This window comes from Synchiropus splendidus, chromosome 6, assembly GCF_027744825.2.
Source record: "Synchiropus splendidus isolate RoL2022-P1 chromosome 6, RoL_Sspl_1.0, whole genome shotgun sequence".
Lineage (NCBI taxonomy): Eukaryota > Metazoa > Chordata > Actinopteri > Syngnathiformes > Callionymidae > Synchiropus > Synchiropus splendidus.
Genome location: NC_071339.1, coordinates 11893167 through 11914708, shown reverse-complemented (window position 1 = coordinate 11914708; position 21542 = coordinate 11893167). Strand labels below are relative to the sequence as shown.

At 42.8% G+C, this 21542-nt stretch overlaps 2 protein-coding genes across 2 annotated transcripts; both read left to right on the top strand.

Annotated features, from left to right (window-relative positions):
* Window positions 1-2559: 2559 nt before the first annotated feature.
* cstf1 (cleavage stimulation factor, 3' pre-RNA, subunit 1) lies at window positions 2560-8016 on the top strand. The gene is made up of 6 exons (XM_053868349.1): window positions 2560-2632; window positions 2918-3113; window positions 3624-3901; window positions 3989-4186; window positions 5076-5466; window positions 7490-8016. The coding sequence occupies exons 2-6, from the start codon at window positions 2945-2947 to the stop codon at window positions 7747-7749; spliced, it is 1296 nt and encodes a 431-aa protein (XP_053724324.1). The 5' UTR covers window positions 2560-2632; window positions 2918-2944; the 3' UTR covers window positions 7750-8016.
* Window positions 8017-9565: 1549 nt separating this feature from the next.
* On the top strand, window positions 9566-21099 carry cass4 (Cas scaffold protein family member 4). Its single transcript, XM_053869287.1, has 7 exons — window positions 9566-9706; window positions 16575-16934; window positions 18502-18573; window positions 18637-18753; window positions 18830-20056; window positions 20303-20380; window positions 20463-21099. The coding sequence occupies exons 1-7, from the start codon at window positions 9704-9706 to the stop codon at window positions 20850-20852; spliced, it is 2247 nt and encodes a 748-aa protein (XP_053725262.1). The 5' UTR covers window positions 9566-9703; the 3' UTR covers window positions 20853-21099.
* The last annotated feature ends 443 nt before the right edge of the window (window positions 21100-21542 follow it).

Below are 21542 nucleotides of genomic sequence, written 5' to 3'. Positions count from 1 at the left end.
GTAGATGGTGAAAGCAGACGATCGCGAGACGTCATGCACTAACAGGTTATAAGGCTATCTAGCTTTAAAGCAGTACCTGACTTCTGGTTCTCTTATGTACTCACTCCCCCACCTTCCTCCCACACAGTGTATTTCATACACCCACGGAGACAAGGTTGCAACTGAGGAAAGGCAGAGAGTTACACATGAAGACATCACATCATTTCACGGCACGAACAAATGAAAGACCAGAGTTCCAATGTCCGCAAGAGTGACTTCATAGTACTTCAACAGCGTTACCGAACAAGCTGCTTCTGAAGTGAATGTCTTTACTGGACTCTTGTTTGCTTTTTACAAGTGATTTGGGGGACCTTTCAAATGGCTACAACTTGATCTGCTAGGGATCTAGGGATAACTAGGGATCTTATAACATGTCAGGATGATAAAATTACCAAATTACATTTTTCAGTACGACTGTTTTTTAATGACTGTTTTTGTGATAGTTACGGTGTCAAAACATTGTTTTTGAAAGTGACAGTAAATTAATTTCAATGAAACTAAATAGCATGCTTCCAGGTTGCATTTATCGGAGGCATTAATGGGGACATGTAATCACAAATCCAGCTATATTGCTGTTGTTTGCCAGAAAAGTGTTGCTCTAAAATGTGACAGAACTGCTGTAAGACGATCTCCTCTGATTTTGATTCCAAAAGGTCAAAGCGAGAAATCTTCCTCTCATTGGAGGGGGGGACCACACAGTGGTAATTAATTAAAGTTAAATTCACATTTTTTTTTCACAATGAAAGTGTTGATGAAAATGTCAGAAGCTTCTAAAATAAATTTGTAGTCAATGAATGTGAGCAATTGATCAAGTGAAAACAGGGTACTTTTGTTCTGTGCACCACTTTTCTATGGAGACTTGAACTGTGTGTCCTTGAAAGCAGTTAGCATAGTATTCTGTCTGTGTTTTCCGTGTGATGCGCTGGTGATGTGTCCAGAGTGACTCCTTCGTCTCACACAGCGACAGCACTTTTGTGTTTTCCTTCAGAAGATCGCCGTTCAATGTCAACATCTGATGTGATGGAATTTCAGTTTCTGTGTCTATTGTGAATTAACACCTGTAATTACCCCAAGTCTGAGTTCTGATCCCAGAAACCATCACCTGCTTGGATTAAAGAAAACAATGAAATGTTTTGTAACATTACACAGCAACAGACTCATGCTGGTCACCAAGGCAACAGTAGCCTGGTTTGAGAGCATGCATTTCCGTTGACATGGCAACAAGACACCTCCTACTTTAAATGTTTGCTGCTTTTTTTGTCAGATATCACTATTTGGCATGACTGCAAATGTCTCTGGCAAAACCGAGTCAAGCTTAATAGCTATGCCTATGATCCAATAGTTTTCATTTGGTGGGTGTTTTGATTAAAGTTACAGGATACAAGGATGCCTCAAGTTTTTAAGGAGGTGGCCGATGGTGACTCATAGATTTTTTTTTTTTTTTTTGTAATGATTAAATGAACGAAGATGCAAAGTTCCCGTGAATTTAAAGAGCCATCCCAGACCCATTTTAGAGACTCTCATAACAAGGTTTGTTGACACCCGGGAGGGAAGAACTGTACCCCTTCATTCATCTGAATTTGTTGCATTATTTTGCACGAAAGCATTACCGTTATTTTTTGCCCAACAGACTGAGCTCTCCTCTACCATCTGTACGTATCACAGTATTTCTGTCTGTTCTGTTGGCCAGTATCCGAACTGCTACACCACCCTTTGGGAAGTAGCAACTGACTCTGTGAGTAGGTGGCTGCTGGGCTCATTTTTCAATATCAGGGCACTGAAACCTAACTCACAGTCACAACGTGCTCTAAGTGGATGCTAAACATGCCTGCAGGATATCTCGGGAGCAGAGATTTGATCTTGTGGCAGTCCTGCATCAAGTGGAACTGGTGATTTTTGGGGTGCATGATCTGGAATATGAACAGCAGCATTATTGATGTCCTATGTCCTATATTTAAAAAAAATAACAACACAGCAACTACAAAGAATGAATGACAGAGCAGCAATAATGTGATGATTACAGGGTGCAAGTTAAAAATACTAAAAAACAAATGTAATGAAAGAACAACACTTTGAATTGGGGAACGCATGTTTACTCTTCATAAACAAATTGTTTACTTGTTTAATCTAGTCAGTATATATATATATATATATATATATATATATATATATATATATATATATATATATATATATATATATATATATATATATATATATAAAGCAAGTCCATATTTTTTCTTATGACGTTCCTGCCGATGAAATCTGCATGCTGCTGCCCAGCCTTCAATTTCTCACTTATACTGACACGTGACATATTTCACAAAATGTCCCACAAACAGAAGATGAAGTGCCCACCAGCAGATTGTATGTGAACTGCCGCAGAACCAGGCATTTTGGCCGCCGCAAAAAAGTCCTCGAAATCCTGAAGGAAAATACGCTCTCTATATAATCGATTTCAATTGGCTGCGTTTGCACGTGATTTTGCCATGTGACCCTTGGCTTCCTCTTTGTGCGTAATGACGTCAGTCGGAACTGCGTACGACGCAACGACACATTGTGGTCTGCGAGCAGCGTTTAAAGTTTCTGCTGGGTGAGACGTCTTTCGTTCTCAGTTAAATCACTGCCTTTAGTCTTTAGGTCGCGTTTTAGCGGTATACATGTGCGTTCCAAGGGTTACTACGCATCGCAGAGGCTAGTAGAGTGATCTCTTTTGCACATATAAAGAAAGTCAGCTAGCGGAATTAGCTGCCTTGCTAAGTTTCATTCATTCGCCGTTCCCCAAAGTCGCGTTTTCGTTGTTTATACGTGTGACAACACTCGGTATCAGTGTTCTATTTAGTGTTAAAAGGTGTAACTATTGTGCTTCCTGCTGCAGGCTTCGTGGTTTGGCTCGCTCCTGGTCATGTTTCGTCACAAACCGACCCTCAAGGACCGCCAGCATCTCTACAGGCTCATCATTGGCCAGCTGCTTTATGATGGATACAACAACATCGCCAACAGTCTCATCAACGAAGTGAAGCCTCAGAATGTGGTGTCTCCTTCAGAGCAGCTGATGCAGCTGGCTAAGATCGGTACGATTGGGCCAGTCGTTTTCAGATATAGAACTTACAATGCCGTAATATTTGTCCTAAATGACATCATGACAACTTGTATAGTAACTTTTTACAGCTCTCACAAATGAGCATCTCACCATGACGTTTAAATCCCACAGAAGCACTTACAAACGTACTTTAATTGGATTCAGGATTGTTCGCATTTCGTTTTCATCTGACCTCGGATTTAGTTTCACATAGTTATGCATCTCTTTACCAGAAACTAGTACTACTCAACGTAGTCGACTATAATCTGCGATTAAATAAGTCACCAACAGGTCCATGAGTTGACTTGTCTGCTGAAAGGAGCAATGTTGTTCTATTTTTAAAACAAAATTAACTAAATTGACAGATGCTTTAGACCACATAGTTTTGTAGAGAACACAAGCAATAAATGATCAATGAGTCTGAAACAAATCCTGGCGTAAATCCTGCAGTATCATAAAAGCTGTGACAGACTGAGTTGTGTTCTCGTCCAAACTCTCTCAGGAATGGAAAACGATGACAGTGCTGTCCAGTATGCGATTGGGCGTTCAGATACTGTAGCTCCAGGAATAGGAATTGACCTGGAGTTCGACGCAGATGTGCAGACCATGTCACCCGAGGCATCAGAGTACGAGACCTGCTATGTCACATCTCACAAAGGCCCCTGTCGAGTTGCTACCTACAGCCGTGACGGCCAGCTCATTGCGACTGGCTCTGCTGATGCGTCGATTAAGATTCTGGACACTGAGCGCATGTTGGCCAAAAGTGCCATGCCGATTGAGGTGAGACTGATCTAGAACACAGACTTGAGAATCAAGCAATGGATTGATTTGCTGCTGAATTTCTAACCACCTTCATTCTTTTCTCAGATAATGATGAATGAGACAGCTCAGCAAAACATGGAGAACCATCCAGTGATCCGCACGCTGTACGACCACGTTGATGAAGTCACCTGCTTGTCTTTTCACCCAACAGAACAGATATTAGCTTCAGGCTCCAGAGATTACACCCTCAAACTCTTCGACTACTCAAAGCCATCTGCAAAAAGAGCTTTTAAATATGTGCAGGTGAGTCGCGTCAGAACTCTTTGCTGTGGGTTATAAAGAGCCTTACTCTCCGCTCCTTCCGGTCGGTCAAAAGCACCTAAGATAGGGAAAATAATGGAAGTCTAGAGGGAGATCAAAGTTATTTTCTGGTCCTCTTCACTTTATACCCTTGATGACACATATGCTGTATCTCCATTTCAGCTACGTTGTTGTGTAATTTATGATTTATTTGCTCGTGAAAACATCATTATTTGGACTACAAATCAAACACGGCATGCGTGACGTCACCGTAGAATCCGAGTCTCCAGTGTAGAGCTTGTCTGGCCTGCTCTCGCTCAACAGTCGTTCGAGTGAGAGCCTGTGATGAGCATAGTAGTCCACTTCTACATATCACACAAAGGCTTAAGTAATGCTTTTGATGCGGGTCGAAAAGCAGTGCTCTCACGGCATTTGATTGTATCTTTCAAATTCACAGACGTCATATGTGAGATCAAAGGCGAGATCAGAAAATAACTTTGATCTCGCCACCGACTCCCGTTCATATTTTTCGTTATGAGGCGGAATTACATGGGCGGGACTTAGACTCCCCAATATATCAATGATGACCACTTGTTTTAAAATTCCACAGTATGTATTTAAAGAGTTTTTCCTGTCTGTTTTATTTTATATCTGTTAACATAGGCCTGGAATTCCAAGGATGGTCATAGAATAAAGTCTCTGAGGGCAAATGTGAATGAAGATGAAGAGTATAAATGCTCTTTAACAACATGAACACTTCATTGGCATGACTTACTATCATAATTAATTTAAAATTACTTTACGCACTTGAATGACTGACTAGCAAATTGTCGCAAGAGTTCTTGCTGTTGGTGAACAGAGAAAAACAGTTGCTCTCTCTCTTCTCCACCAGGAAGCAGAGATGCTGCGGTCCATCTCCTTCCACCCCTCTGGTGACTACCTTCTGGTGGGAACACAGCATCCCACCTTGCGCCTCTATGACGTCAACACCTTCCAGTGCTTCGTATGCTGCAACCCCTCAGACCAGCACACGGACACCATCAGCGGGGTCAGCTACAACCCCACTGCCAACAGCTATGTGTCGTGCAGCAAAGACGGTAGCATCAAGCTCTGGGACGGAGTCTCCAACCGCTGCGTCACCACTTTTGAGAAGGCCCACGACGGCGCCGAGGTCTGCTCTGCAATCTTCTCCAAAAACTCCAAGTACGTGCTGTCCAGTGGCAAAGACTCAGTGGTGAAGCTTTGGGAAATCTCCACGGGCCGGATGCTAGTCAAGTACACAGGTAAGATTGGAGCCTATCGTACTTATCCAACACATATCCGTCTTCATGCATGTGTGACACAATGAGCAAAATCAGCATTTCCCGCACTATGCTGCCCCCTCTCAACTGCATGACCTGCAATAATTGCATTTAAACTTTTATTTGGTTAAACAACAGAGTTTAGAGATTACTTCAACACTAAAATCCCCAACGTGGAGCCAAATGATATAGCTGTGCCAATATGAATACCTTTAGCACAATGTGTGTAGCATTTGTGCCATGTTCAATTCACTTGACCAGAGTCATGACAGCTATTCAGCTTCATTTATCATCTCATATCAGTCTACACTTTGTTGTTGTTGTTGAGTGAAAACACACACACACACACACATATATATATCTATATATCTATATATATATATATATATATATATATGTATATTCCGTTAGCCTTGTAGTTTTGTACTGGTTACAGTTATCACTGACATGGCATCAACCAAAGGTTTTCACATTATTTATGATTTTTTGTTTAAGAACAGGAAGTGTTTGTTCTTGCACAGTGCTGCTGTGGTCTCTGCTGAAATTGTGGTTTTTGAGGGTATTTATATCATAGTTTCCTATGATTACTGCTGACATTCTGTCACATACATCAGATCTGTAGCTATATTCTTTAACACCTGTAAAGTTTAAATTTGACAGGATAGAAATGATGATGATAAATGCAGTTGGCACAGTCATCAGTTCCAACATAGTTGAATGTGTCCATTCCCTTTTCTTTGTCCAGTTCCAAAGAAAGAACTGTATGGCTGCAATATTATACCTTTTATTTATGTTGACTTTTTTATTTTTGTCTAATCTAAAATAATTTAGGTTCAGGAGTGGAAATTCAGGTAGTGCTTTGTCCACAAGGTGGCGCCTGTGACCATACATTAAATTTCTCCTTCATTCCACTCTTGACCTTATTCCACAGGTTTTAGTCTTCAGGTCTCTTGTCTAAAGTTCATCTTGATGAGGTAGCTCTGACTCTGAAGTATGAGTCAAGGCACAAGACTACTTAAAGTAGTTTTGTTATTGCTGCGGAGTTTCAAGGATGAAAAAAGAATGTGTAGGATTTCAGCATTGGTGTCTGTTCTCCGTCGTCCGGGGACTCTGAAGTATCCCGGGGTTTAAAAACCATAGTCCACTTGGGAATTTGCCCGTTGCTGATCAGTGGCTTGTCGTTTGTCTGGAAACTGTTGAGAATAAAGGACTGCTGCAACAATTACCATTTGAAAGTTGAATTCTCTGAGATGCGTCCAAGCCAACGTTGGTTGATTCACCTACTCTTCTCCTATACTATTTGAACAACCAGCGTACATCAATGTTCCTCCCTTGTCCTCCCTGCGGTTTAAACCAAGGATTTCAAACTGATCCACAAAAAGGCTGCAGTGGGTGCGGGTTATTTTTCCCAACCCTGCTGTTAAGTTAAACCAGACTTAAGAGTAAGCGCCATCTTTAAGCCTGCACACAGGACCAGTTTTACCAGGAATCTAGAAAGGGGTGCAACTGGGTCTCTGCAAAACATGAAGAAAAAGACACCCGATTCTAGACCGTAGCTTGGCCACCAGATGCCGCCATATACTGGCGTAATCTGCGGTAGAGAATCGGTCGTCCAGTCTTTCATGCTTTGCAGACGCCCAGATGTCCCCCTTGCTAAAAGCCTGTTTTTGACCACCACTGGTTAAAGGAATAACTAACACACACACCACTGAGTGAATCGGTTGGGTTTGTTATTTGGCAATCCCGTCTTATGATTGGTTGTTAGAAAAAGAAAACTGTCCATGTGTGAGGATTTTCTTTGTAATTATAAATTCCAAGTTGTTTTACTTTAGTTTAGTTCACTGCTTTTCACATGTCCAACTTGGATTGTCATAGTTGTGTAAGTACATGTCATTGGTCATCCTTAAGTGATTGAAGTTTAGTGCATTATTTCCAAGCCTGATACTCAAAGAATTGGTTGCTACTCCTGGTAAACGTAAGCTCACTGCCTTGTCTTGGTCCTCAGGAGCAGGGCTGAGCGGCCGTCAGATGCACCGCACACAAGGTGTGTTTAACCACACGGAAGACTACGTGCTGCTGCCAGATGAGCGAACCATCAGCTTGTGCTGCTGGGACTCGCGCACGGCCGAGAGGAAAAACCTGCTCTCCCTGGGTCATAACAACATCGTCCGGTGCATCGTGCACTCGCCCACCAACCCTGGCTTCATGACCTGCAGCGATGACTTCAGAGCTCGATTCTGGTACCGCCGCACCACCACAGACTGACCTCCCTAGCGACTCTAGCCTGACTGGTAGATTTTGAATCTATTGTTGACAACACTTTACCGCATTGGCTGGTTGCCTTTATGTGATGCCATTCTTGGGGTGTGTCCACCAGAGCTCTCGTCACACTACCATGCAGCGGTGGACAGGTTATCAGTTCCAATACGTTCTCTCTTAATTTTCTTCTACAACAAGGGTTTTTGTTTGCTGATCCCTCACTTTTATAGTTAATGTGTGAAGTTGTTTTTAAATAAACTGTTAAAACATGAATTTGTTGTCATCATTCGTGGACAGATAAATGGGAGACTTCCTGCTGACAACTGCTCAGTTTCATGTTCATATTTCAACAATGTAATCATCACCACCTGACTAATGCCACCTTTTATTCAAAAAGAAGTCAGTAAATCTGGCTGGCTTCTTCAGTTATTTTGCATCCACATTTCACTCAAGTCACAAAAGGGAGTTATGGAACCTGAAGTTAACTTGTCAACTGGGAACAGACAGCATGTCAAAGAAAAAATAAATGAAAGTATTGCACTCAATACTGTATTTTCTTTAATATTCCCAGCCATTTTTAGATGTCTGTGTCTCTCTGAAGAGGAAACGGTTTCACATCTGGCTTTCAGACTATTTCATATCCCCTTTTCCACAATGCCTGTTCATTTGAAGGTTGGGTGGACAAATACAAGAAGTTGTGTACTGGTGAGGCTTCATGTACCTGTCCTTATTTTGCGAATGTTTATCAATTCTGAAGATTTTAGCGCAGAGAGTGCCATCTAGTGGGCTCTGAAAATGAGGATTCAGTTTTGTGAAGCCTCATGCCATCACTAGTAGCAGACCTGTCATGTTCACCTGACCTGGAGCCAACAAGCAGTGACTAGAAAGTCTCTGCTGAAGCCATCTTCAACTTTCCAGTGACTAAATTCAACATGGTTTCAATATATCAGATACTGTAATTTAGTTCTGCTCAGCGTTTGTCTCATTCTGCCCTGTAACAATTCATCTTTTCTAGTTTTTTCATTGGTTAGGGATGCCTAACCAATTCTCCGAATCTAATATGACGATGTCCAATGCTACGTCCTCTAACTTTTAATATTTTTTGCTTGCTTGCTTTTTAATTTTGTTGAGTTATTTTCAATTCTATATCAAAATCTTATTTTTTTTTTTTGTATTTTTGTCTGTCAAAGTTAGGTTTTTTCCTCGTAAATAAATAGTGTAGGGAGGCTTCATGAAATAGTGTCCCCATTTTCAGAGTCCACCAAATGTCACACTGTGCTTTAAAATATTTGAGTTTGAGCAAGTAGTTCAATGACTCCTCACATCGTTTTTAAATGTACAGCGCCACCTACTGAGCTCTGAAAATGTCGATCTTTGGTGGATAGTATTTTTTCCCCTTATTTTGATGTTACTTCACGTTTAATGCACACCATGTCTTCAATAGAATTTATTTAAGGCATTTTTATTTAATATTTGTTTATTCATAAATTATTATGATTTTAAGTATATTTATTTATTTATTTTTTGTCAGTGTTGATTGCATTCTTGCTTTGTCATTGTCTTTCATTCATTTAATTTTTTGCCTTTAATGTTTGTATGTTGCCGTACCAGCCCCCATTGTTCAACAAATAAGACCAAAGACTTTCCTGAAATTAATCACAAACACATAGTTCTACACATGTACAAAAAAACTTTGCTTTGTTTTGGGCAGCTGAAAGGGGGGCGGGGTGTTTGTGTGGGTCATTTCTGACCAATGGAGAAGGAGGAGTCACTGACACGGAGCCGATAGGCTCCGCCCACAGAGTAAAACAGTCACCTCCTGGTGACAGCACAGACAAAATGTTGTGCAGACAGATGAGAACTTGAACCAGTCACACAGACCTGAACACACACCAGAGACACACACTCATGGTGGGAGCCTTCCGCTGTCTGGCAGTGAGGACGACTTGAGACCAGGATCATGGTAAGTCCTGCAGCAGCTGAATGCTTGACTCCTTTCCCGTCAGGTTTAGGTTGTGGGCAGATTTCTCTGCTGTGTCAGCTCCCACACACACACTGGGTCCCCCCGGCTCTGTAACCTGAGAGCTCTGATCCTGACCCTCTGCACACTGAAACTTTACCACCATCAGACCCAAAGTAGCCTGGAATGAGCTGTTTCTAAGACATTTGTTGATGACTGAATTAGCACCTAAACGTAACAACATTTGAGGAAGGAACTCAAGTCACAGAAGAAAGATCTGTCAGTGGTGTTGGTGACGTGGGCAGAGTGCCAGCAGTTAAAATATACTTCCACACGTGTGTTTGGTTAATTATGTGTGCCATAGTTTGTGTATCTCATGTGAAAGCCGCAGAAAAGAAATGGAAGCATAGTGTCCTTGCAGCATATTATTGACCCTGTCCAGGTTACTATTCCACATAGTTACTCATTACCAACCTGAGTAGTACGGCATTTCCACCAAGACATTACTATAATAATGAATCACTTGTATCGTCACCATGTAACAGGAAGTCTTGTCATAGTTTGGGTTGATGTGCGGCTGCTCAATACTGACCAAGTTCTCATCCTCTGAAAGAATTTGGCTGATGACTAACTCTGACAAACAGAGCTTCCGTTTTGCAATGTTGCACTCAGCACTCATTCCCTTTTTTCGCTTCCAAAAATATTCTGAAGTCTTGTGTCGCTGCTGGAGTGGCATCTGCTTTCACCATCTGCATCACAGTCAGAAGACGCAGAGGGAAGAGCCGCTTCAGACTAACCCACATCTGATGTTTGTCAGTTCTGCAGCAGGCTGGGGAAGCAATCAGAGGTTATCAATCATGTCGAGCGCATTTTTTCCTGCATGGTCTGGAGGAAAATTGCTGAGTGATGCCGTCTGGATTGATGTTTATTTAAGAAGCCTCTTGAGGATCTGAAACGTCACCTCGCTCTCTGTAGTCAGGTCTAACTCAGAGAGGATATCTCTTGTTATCTCTGCATGAAAAACCTCCACAAGATGTCGACTATTTGCTTCAAAACTATCAGGCTTCATCAGGAAACTCCATTTGTGGAGTAGACGCTACTAGAGAGACTGAGACATGCACCGATCTGCCTGTCGCACTGTAGATGCGACCCAAATTCTGCTTGTCATCTTAACACAATCCTGTTCATTTTTTAAAGTTGCTGTCTTTGCAGACTGCAATACAAGCCACATGCTGGTCTGAATATGTTGCGGCCATCGCAGTTCCCAGAGCGGAGAATCAACACGCTTCTCAGCAACTCAGTTTGAAGAACACAATCATAGTAGTGATGGGCAGATGAAGTTTCATGACACAATATTGAAGGGTTAATGAGGTGTCACGAAACAGTGCCCTGATTTTCAGAGGCCACCAGGTGGCACTCTCTGCTTTACAATGTGTGGATTTGCCATTTGCCATGGACTTGCCATCGTACTCTACAACTTGCCATCGTACTCTACAACTTGCCATCTACAACTCCTCACTTGGTGCCATCGTACTCTACTTGGGGGTGGGAAGTAGCAGGGTATGCTACACTACATCGTAATGGACACTTGTTCAATGTGCAATAACTGTCTCTCTGGTGCAATAACCTATCTTTGATCTATTTTTTTTTTTTTTTTTTCTCTGTGTGACGCTCTTCCTGACTGCATGCCCTTTCTTGCCTCTATTGCTGCTGGAAATGTAAATTTCCTGGAGGGAGTAAACCCAAAGGGATCAAAAAAGTCGAGTCTAAGTCTAAGTCTAAGTCTAAGTCTAAATTTCAACCACTAATTCAATTCATCATTTCACTGTTTCACCAACCCTGCAATGCTCATGATACCTCATCGACTCATCACTAATTGACAGTAAACTGTGGTTACTTCCACACTGTTTTTCTCTTTCTTTCACGGAAAGAAACAGTAGAGACTAAATGAGAGGTTTAGGAGTCTGCTCATCACTGGAGCACTTCCACCTTGATGTGTACAGAGTCAACTGAAATTATCATTGTGGTGTGAAATGAATAATATGATACATCATGATTCATTCACTCCAAAATGTCTGATTGATCAGATTATTTTTTCACCATTTTCCACCCGTTTTTCACAGTGTGTCAAACTTTATTAGAAAAAAAATCCCCCTCTTGTTCTTTTTCTCGACCTGAATTCATGCAAATGTCATTCACTTTAACTTGGACTTTGAAGTAATGGAATGTGCTGATCACAGAAAGATCCATTAATGACCAACTTTCTGTAAAAGATGACACAGGGGAGGCAGAAAAGAAATGCTCATGGAAACTGATCGACAAGGAGGAAGTGTATAAATAAGTGCGTGATCATTTCCTGCCATGCAGCAGTCAGTGATCATGCAGCCGCCTGATATGTGCCAGACACGAATGTTTGGTGCAGCTGATATCGAAACAAAGTCTTTCAACTGTTTGGTTTGTCCCTTCTGTGAAGAACTTTTCGCGGAAGTCATGAGTTGGTCAGCCACAAATGTGAAACCACACAAGCTTCTGCTTGAGTTGTAACCTCACATTTGCAAAAGATGTGACTGCTGGTGCGGTGTTGGACCTCTGCTGGAGACTCTGATCGAATGTGGAGGACGGTTGTGGGACTCGACCGTCCCGACCTAATGACATGCTGTGGCACAACATGCCAAAGGTTGTTCAGTTGTGGCACAGTTTCAACAATTCTGCAATGAGGAGTGCCAAACTTCCTGTTGCTCTGAAGAGTGGCCCACCCACTTATTAGATTTGGTGGGGGTCACCTTTTTTGACAGGGCTATGTGGGGTACCTTAATAATGAAATGCTTCTTTTGAAAACAGCATTTTGTATTTACTCATGGTTTTTTATTAATATTTAAACTTGATCTTTCAAGGTGACCCAAGGGGTCACCCACCCCCCAATGGTCATTGACTCATTGGGAATGTAAATCACTGTGTTCAGCTCTCTGGAGTCACTGTGCACCATGTGCCATATGTAGAAAGCCTAACACCATGAACTACAGCCCAAATGTGTGAGACATGGGTCAGAAAGACCCTGGTAGCAAAATGTATTTGGCACGGACATGGACCGGATGCACAAAAAGATCCGTCCAGCATCCGGGCTACATGCTGGTCGAGCAAAATCTGGCCCGGGGTAGCAAAAGTCATGTAATATATAACCTGCATCCAGCACTGGACCGCCTGGATCCATGTTAAATTCATCCCAAGTCTGGCCCAGACTCTGGCAAAGTATGACAGTCTGACTCTGATCTGATGCAGAGGCAATTGGTGCGTCTGATTCTGGTGCGGATCTGACGACTAGTATCTGGCTGCTGTCTGGGATGTCACATGAACCAGTTGTTTCTCCTTGTGTCCTGTATAAAGTATGGATCCTTTATTGAAGGCATATACACTACGACCCTGTCCTCACCTAGTTTCAGGGGTTAACTATTTGACTTAGTTTGCATTGATTCACATTCTGAAACCCTTGGCCAAAGCAATGTGTCCCAGTGTCCTGAGGCAATCTCGTCCTCGTCCCAGTGAAGCAGAAGACTTTTAAAACAACAAAACCATTTCTCACTGTAGGACACAGTTTTGCGACGAGACAGTGAAAGGAGAAGCGTTTTCTTGGCTAGATTGCTGAGCTGAACCAAACAATCTATTTCTGGAACTAAACAATTCAGGGATTTTTCTGTGAATGTAATTGGATCCTGACCATTTTTTTCTTCAAATGTCGGATCCCTTTCTCTCAACAAAGTGCCATGAAGATTCCCTGTCTGTTATTGTGCCGTGAAGTCAACTGTCCTTCACATTACTGTTGTCGGGTGTCGTGTTGCCGTCCCTATGGAATGTTGGCTGTTGTTGTCCAGTGGACGTCTCCAACAGTCTATGACACGGTTCTCACAGTGCTCATTGGTGTTTCAGACCGAACTGACAGTGTTTGTTTTCCGTGGAAGGCTGATGAATTTAGCAGAAATCTAAGTCATTTCAAAGTTGCTTCTCTTTTCCGCTGCCCCACATAGCCCCCACCTCCAGATCTCTTCCTCTGTGAGAACATTTGTGGGTTACATGGCGACTTCCTGCCTTAATTCAAGTGTAAAGGTTAACCTCATCTGGCACGATTTGCCGCTGCCGCTCCGTCTGGGAACACTTTCCTATAGTGTCCAGTGGAGCTGACCACCACCATGGGTGCTGAGTCTGGCATGTGCCAAACCACTAAACAGAGTTGCTGACCTGACACTAGGTTGTGACCCGAGCTCTTGAGGGGGCGAGAGGTCAGCGGGAGTGAAAGCAGTGGCGTTCCCGCACAGAATAAATTTTGGTCCTGTCTCCAGGGATCCTTACTGACAAGTCTGCTGCCTTATAGACAAGATCGAGTACCTTGAAGAAGATTTAACTTACAGAAGCAATGCTTATTTGAGAATTACCTGCAGTTATATATTCATTTTAAATGTCTTAGTTGAAACATAGGTTCTGTATCATGCCATCTTTTTCTTCTCAGACCACATACAGTTGAGGATCGGTGCTAACTAGGGGTAAATCTTTGCGTCAAGTAGCCAATTCATTTGTTCATGTTCATTGTTCAGTTGTAATAAAATGAGAATTTATTGATCAAAGTTGAGTTCAGACTTCAATGCAGAAGTGCAACTTCGATACGGTGCGCCTGACAGGCTGATAGTAAACAGGCCGGAGCGGTGAGTGCTGGGTGAGGCACAGGCAGCTGTGTAGCTCGAGTGCTGGAGGCAGCTGTCCGTGGACCTGATCTGCACAAGCAGGCGTGTGCAAGAATCCAAAAGTGTCACAGCTGAATCACCGTACGGATCGAATGAACAAGAGTCCAGCTCAGACTCGCCGAGTGCCGTTCCTCTGTGACCCACTGTGTGAAGAGGAAGTGAAACCAAGCGACAGTGAGTGAGAAAAGGATGTCGATAGTGAGTGGATGGCCGCAGGGAAGAAATGACCACGTCAGTCCTGGTGGCATGATCGCTTGCTGTTATCTGAGCCCACGTATTTCACTTGCATGTCTGCTGCATGACCCAGAGGATTAGACGACTGTGTGTGTGCCTGCTGACAGGCCTGCATCCCAACAGGTGCTGAAGGTCCTGCGTCTCTGATGGTGAAAGGCTCCTTTGTTGCGGTGGATTCAGCCTTTTCAGCCAGATCGAGCTGCAGCTATTTCTGATATGAGATGTGTGGCTATATTTAATCACTCGGCACCTACAGTACAGTCTCCACGCACATGTTTAACCATAACATGCGCAGCTTATTTTGTCCCGGCAATTATTCAGCAATAAAAAAAACAGCTGTCCATGTCTCACAGCGTCCCCTGATTATGGACAGTTCAGTGATAAGACTGTAGCTAAACTGCACATCGCAATATAAAAAATGAAAGTGGTTGATACGCAACCTGTATAAAGTAATGGTGATGCTACATTATTCTTTTATTCTTTTTTTATCATAAGATAAGTTCATAGCCATAAGAAAATGCAGTGAGATCAATCTTGGTCCTGACCCTCACCTATGGTCATGAGCTTTGGGTCATGACAGAAAAAAAGAGATTTTGGAGTCAAGCGGCTGAAATAATTTTCCTTCGAGATAGAAATATGTTGAGGAGTTCTGTCACTCGGGAGAGACTCGGAGTAGGACCACTGCTTTAATGTATCGAAAGGAGCAAGATGAGGTGGTTTGACCATCTCTTGAGGATGCCCCCTTGTCGACTCTCTTTGGTGGTGTTTCATCTGGGAGGAGATCGAGGGGTCGACCCAGGACCAGATGGAGAGATGAGATCTCTTCTCAAAGAAGATACACTTCATGTCTAGACATTAAGCAATTGGTAAAACATGTCTCAAGCTGTAGATAACTGTTGTGAACTCTTAGGTTCACGAGGTTTATCATGTGAGCTGAGTGAAGAATCTCACGTCTAACACCATCAGTGTCACTTGTCGGGTGAAGCCTTCCATTCTCGACATTTCCATGTCAAGGTTTGAATGACTAGTTGATTCTCTCACAACGCCATCCAGGCAAAGATTCACGACTAGGAAGAAAAAAACTGTATTGAAAGAGACATCTGAAGAAGGCAGAAAAGGATGATAAGCTTTTTAACATAGAACACACATTGGGCCCTGATTTCATAAGTGGAAAGATACTGGAAAGATACTAAAAAACTGAAAAAAAATGTATCTCTTTCTGGGCAAGCTTAACCAGGAAATGAAGTAACAGAGAAGTGAGGCTAGCGAAACCAACATACAGCTGAAATTGTGGCAATATTTTTCACCGAAAGGAAAGGAAGTTTGTTCATTTGTCTCACTAACATGATGGAGAAGTTGCATTGTGTCTCATACTCTTTTAAATTATACTTTTATAAGTTTAACACAAACATGTGAACCATTTATAACAATATAGATAATAAAACGGTTGCTGGCCCTGGCTGACTGGGAGAGGCCACAAACTCTTGAAAAATGAATGACATTTTGACAAACCTCATGCTGTGGCATCTTCCAATCTTCTTCCTTCAAGGAGGCTGAAATTCTGTAGCCAATGACTTCATTATCTACAGGTGTAACCACTGTCTCAGAGAGCAGAGGAGACAAACCCTCCTCGGCTGGCCACGTCGTCGATATGAAATGAGTTGAACAGTTGGCATTTAAAGCACTCTGAACACAGTGCACGTTCATGCAGTTATATGATTTTGCTGGGTTTGTGTTTTCACTGATGGAGTCAATAGAAATGAGGAACTTGAACATGCAATGACATAATTTGGTTTGAAAATCAGTGGGAGGAAAACAATAATATGTGGCCAGTATATGGTTCCCCTCTTAACTGCTGTCAGCATGACGTTATTGGCCTCTATGTTCTCTGTCTTTTCTTTCAGAGCAAATTAGCAAAAGCCCTCTATGACAACACGGCAGAGTGCCCAGAGGAGCTGGCCTTCCATAAAGGTGACATCCTGACAGTGGTGGAGGAGAACGTGTCTGACACCAGCGGGTGGTGGATGTGCTCTATATACGGACGCCAGGGACTCGCGCCAGCCAACAGACTGAAGCTGCTGCAACAAACTCCTGAGAAACCCAACATCTATCAGATTCCAAACACCTCAAGAGTCTCCAGCAGTAACCCGGGCCATGATGACCAGCAATCCTGGAATATATATGAAGTCCCATCTACTCTGTCGTCATCTTGTAATATTCCACGTTCAGCAGCATCCAACCAGAATGCTCTGGATGAAAACAAGGTATACACTGGCCTTAGCATAGCGAGAAGAGAAGTCAGTTATAGATCATGTGTTTCTGCAGAAATTCAGAATCAAATTTGATTCAGAGCATTGTTTTTCATTCTATTGTCCCGAAACAAATTTACTCAAATAACATCTGAGAATCATGCCTAAAATTATTGAGATTTGCAGAGAGTTGACAACAGTAAACATGTGACGGCAGCCTTCAGCGCTGCATGTTGATCTATTAAGTTTTCCATTGAAGCACACGTGCTGCCTTCTGCAGCATGTCCTGATGCTGGTGGTGGGTGCTGAGGTTTCATGACACAGTATCCTGAACGTTTCGAAACCAACCAGGTATCATGAAACCATTTTGCATAGTTGATGAAACAGTGTCCTGGTTTTCAGAGGCCACCATATGGTGCCCTTGGTTTAGAAATGATGCGAGATTTTATTGAATTAGTTGTTGAAGTCCAAACGTTTAACAGCAGACAGTGCCATCTGGTGGCCTCTGAAAATCATGACACTGTTTCATGAAACCTCTGCCCCTCACAATACAAAAGTCCACTTTCCCAATGTCATTTTGAACTGCTTAGTTAAAATGACTGGTCTGTGCTTTTACACTACTGTAATGTAATGTTCCACAGCTCAGGGTCTGAAGATTTTAAGTCCCATTTGAAAATGTGATTTGAAAATATGATCCATACTGTTGTAGACTCGAGTTAAAATGGTGAACATATGAATAAAGAGGTGATCTCTAGGCACCTGGTTTGAACTGGAAATTCAACTGGTATCAAATAAATGGACGTGCATGAGAATATCTTGACTGTACTCATCATAGATGTTGGAGGCTTTGACTCTCCAAATTAGAGGTAGATGTGCAGAAATGCAATGCTCTCAAACCCCTGCTGGCAGAAAAAAGCTTGCAGATGAGAAGGAGGGCCTCTCTATGGGGACAAGCATGCAACTCTAGGGTCTTAATAGGCCAATAAAAGACCAACAGACCCAAGTTTCAGACACTTTTAACCACAAGCAGAAGCTGATATTGCCAGAGACCTACAAGAGACTCAACGAAGGAATGGTAAAAGAAGAGAAAAAAAAACTACTCCCATATGCATACCATTTCCTCTCGCGCTCTGGGGGAGTCCAGTTCCCTTGGGCAGTAGCTGACTTGTACTCAAACAAAAACTTGCTTCCAATTAGGGGACAGTCTTTATTTGAAACCCTTAATGGGGTCTTCTGCAGTTCTCCTTTACAATTACACTGTTGTAGTATATGTAATGTAAATTCCAGATCATAAGCCACTAAATTTCTTGCAGTCTGACGCTTATACAACTAACCGGCTTGTATGTGGATTTTTAAAGACAAATGGATTTAATGCTATTGAAATATTGAGCCTTGTCACATCAAACACATGGGCATTTTGTTTACCTTAAAGTGATCAAAATGTACACGCAGCCCCACCAACACATATTTCAGTGTCCTGTATAGCCCTGCATTAACGGTGAGGAGAGGTCAATGAGGGGCATGTTTTTTGGTCTGTGCAAAGTTCTAAGTTAACATTTTCAACCCTTCATTTTGTTTACAGCCTTTACTTTTCAGCGTCAAACCAGAAGTGTACGATGTCCCAAACCAACCAACGAAGGACTCTCCTATCACAGTAAGACGCACAACCAAGAGCTAAACAAATGATCAAGGTGTAACCAAAATGCTTCAAATATAGGCATCATCCTTGCCAACGCTGTCCAGGGAACACCCATCCATTCCAGTGTCACAGTTCAAGAAGAGATTTGACTCTAATGGTAGTGATAGATGCAGGAGTCTGGAAGCTGGAACCTTGGTAGGTTTCAAGTTAGCAGTTAGTTAGTTAGTTAGCATTGCACACCATTCTAAACCAATCTCGTCTCGTTCCACAGACCTGTGCAGTTCCACCATCTCAGCATCAATACCCTAACTATGACATTCCTGTCCCGTCTGCCATGGAGGCTCGAGAGAAAAAACCTGACAGCTACAGCACACTTCCCATCCCCAGCAAAAATGAGTGGATCTACGATGTCCCCACAAGTCAAAGTCATGAAAAACTGCCCTGCAACAGAGTGCAATCCCTGAGAAGGTTTGAGCGAATAATTAGTCCACAATCCTCGCTTTATGATATTCCTAAACCAAATATGACAGAATCCCCCAGTCCTCCCAAAGTTCTTCCAAGGGTGCCAGTTCGCAACAAGTCTCCATCACCGATAACAGAGAATGTAGATGCTCCAAAAGAAGAGGCTCCGTCTGATTTCCCCAGGAATCACCTCAGCGATCACATACCATTGGAGTGCAGGAGAGACTCCGGCAACAGCCATGACTTAACCCGGGTGCATATGTATCGCGCAAAGAGTATTCACAGCTGTTCACCTATCCAAAATTCAGAAAACAGACGGCTGTCATTGACAAACGAGAACATGAAACACGGGAGGAGTCAACGGATAAGCACAGCATCCAACTCATCCACCAGCTCTTGCGATTCTCTGCAGATGAGCTCAGCTGAGCCGCAGCAAGTGGTCACGCTCAGCCAGGAAGAAGCCTGTCGCACACTTTCAGAGCTCCAGGAGTCCGTTAGCAGGGCTGTCCCAAAACTCATGGATTTTGTCAGCAGTCGCTGGAGGTGCCGAACACATTTGGAACAGCACTTAGAAGAGATTAAAACGGCGGCAGAGGTAATTGCAGATTCTTTGACACAGTTTCTTAATTTTGCGTTGGACATTAAAGGGAATGCTCAGCGCTTAACTGACTCCCACCTGAAAACTAGACTCTGCAAACAGCTGTCTATTGTGGAGGACTCCAGTGTGATACTCAAACAGACAGTCAACTGTCTAAACATAGCAGGGTGGCCTCTGGATACACTGTGCCAGGACCCCAGCCAGCTGCAGACCCCTGACCAACTGGAACGTTTTGTGATGGTTGCCCGCACTGTGCCCGACGATGTCAAGCGCCTGGTGTCCATTGTCAATGCCAATGGGAAGCTTCTATTCAAAGCTTCGCCTAAAGATCCAGATGTGGAAAACCCAAACAGTGTGCAGGAGATAAAGAAGAGTTCAGACCTCAGCCAAGTGAGGGGAGAACAGGAGGAGGAAGACAACGACTACGTGGAGCTACAGGTAAAAACTGACTTTCAATAAATAAACCACTGTTGAGCCGTGCATTTCACACCTAGGCCTCTCTAGTTCTATGTGTATGGCTTCACACTACTCCTGGTCATGTGACCAGCTCCATTCAGAACGAGAAAAAAAATAAACTAAAACACAACTTTAAATTGAATCACTATAATGAATCAAGTTTTATGTGAGCTGCTTGGTGGAGGACTGTGCTGACATTAAACAATGTGACTTTTTACTTCTTTACAGACGAAGACTGATTGTGAAAATCAGGAAAAGGAAGTGCACAAGGAAAAAGACGCCTTGCCCACCTCAAAGAAAGTCGAGGTAACCTGAATATCCAAATGCGCAACCAGTGAATTGAGCCGTTGACTGAATGTTCTCTCTAAATTTATATCAATCTTCTCAGTGTTCTGGTGACAAAGAGGAATTTCGATCCGTAACCCAGTCAGAGCACTGTCGTCTCTACTTTGGTGCTCTCCAGAAGGCCCTGGGAGGATTTGTCAGCAGCCTGCGTGACGGCCAGCCACCGGAGAACTTCATCTCCCACAGCAAACTGGTGATCATGGTGGGCCAGAGACTGGTGGACACCTTGTGCAGAGAGGCCCAGCGTCAAGGTTCCAGCCAGGTCCTTCTGTGTAAAAGCAACCACCTGTGTGCTCTACTGAAGCAGCTGGCTGTGGCCACCAAGAAGGCTGCGCTGCACTTTCCCGACAAGCAAGCTCTGCTCGAGGCTCAGGAGTTCGCTCAAGATCTGGCCCAGAAAGCCCAGCATTTCCGGGTGTCTCTTGACATTTGACCACGTGAATTCAATTCTAGTAGTTCACCATATCAGATCATAACTACAGTAATTCTGTAACATTTGTTTATCAAGAGATGTGCCATTTTTCCTCTGGATTTTGTTGTTTCACAAGCAGTTTGTCAACAAACAGTCTGTGTATATGTATATAACCAAAGGTGCAATGCATTCCTTTACTCTTTCCACAAACAAATGCTTGGCTCTTATATCTGCATATATTTGAATATAAAGATTGAGTGTGTCTTCGTTTCACCATTAAAGAGATTTTTTCCAATTAATCCTCGTTCTCATCTCTGAAACTGTGACATCTTTTGATCATAAGTGAATAACAAATACATTGCCTCGATTATTTTAGAAATCAGGATGTTACAACATGTCTTTGTGATGATATCAAACTAATAAGCAAGCTCTTTATTGGGTTCAAAGAGTCAGAAAATACTTCACGCACAGATTTATGTCAGGGGTATAAATGATGAATCCAATTGTTTAAAATAAAATTCTGACGTCCTTTTGCAAAGCGACTGGCATCAGTTCATCATTTCGTTTCATGACTGTGCCGCTGTCTTCCGTCCATAGGATCCTCAGTGGCCCCTTTGTGAATGACCACCTGACTCTGGTGTCTGGATGAGTGATTGTAGCGGCACCCAATTAAACCTGTTTCAGTTGATGTAAGTAACATGTCTCGTCCAA

Bases quoted from the DNA above. Each gene is read 5' to 3' on its own strand.
- cstf1 (XM_053868349.1), top strand. From the start codon at position 2,945: ATGTTTCGTCACAAACCGACCCTCAAGGACCGCCAGCATCTCTACAGG. The intron at 4,187-5,075 runs GTGAGTCGCGTC...CTTCTCCACCAG, and splicing joins GAGCTTTTAAATATGTGCAG to GAAGCAGAGATGCTGCGGTC. The intron at 5,467-7,489 runs GTAAGATTGGAG...CTTGGTCCTCAG, and splicing joins GATGCTAGTCAAGTACACAG to GAGCAGGGCTGAGCGGCCGT.
- cass4 (XM_053869287.1), top strand. The intron at 16,935-18,501 runs GTATACACTGGC...TTTTGTTTACAG, and splicing joins ATGCTCTGGATGAAAACAAG to CCTTTACTTTTCAGCGTCAA. The intron at 20,057-20,302 runs GTAAAAACTGAC...ACTTCTTTACAG, and splicing joins ACGACTACGTGGAGCTACAG to ACGAAGACTGATTGTGAAAA.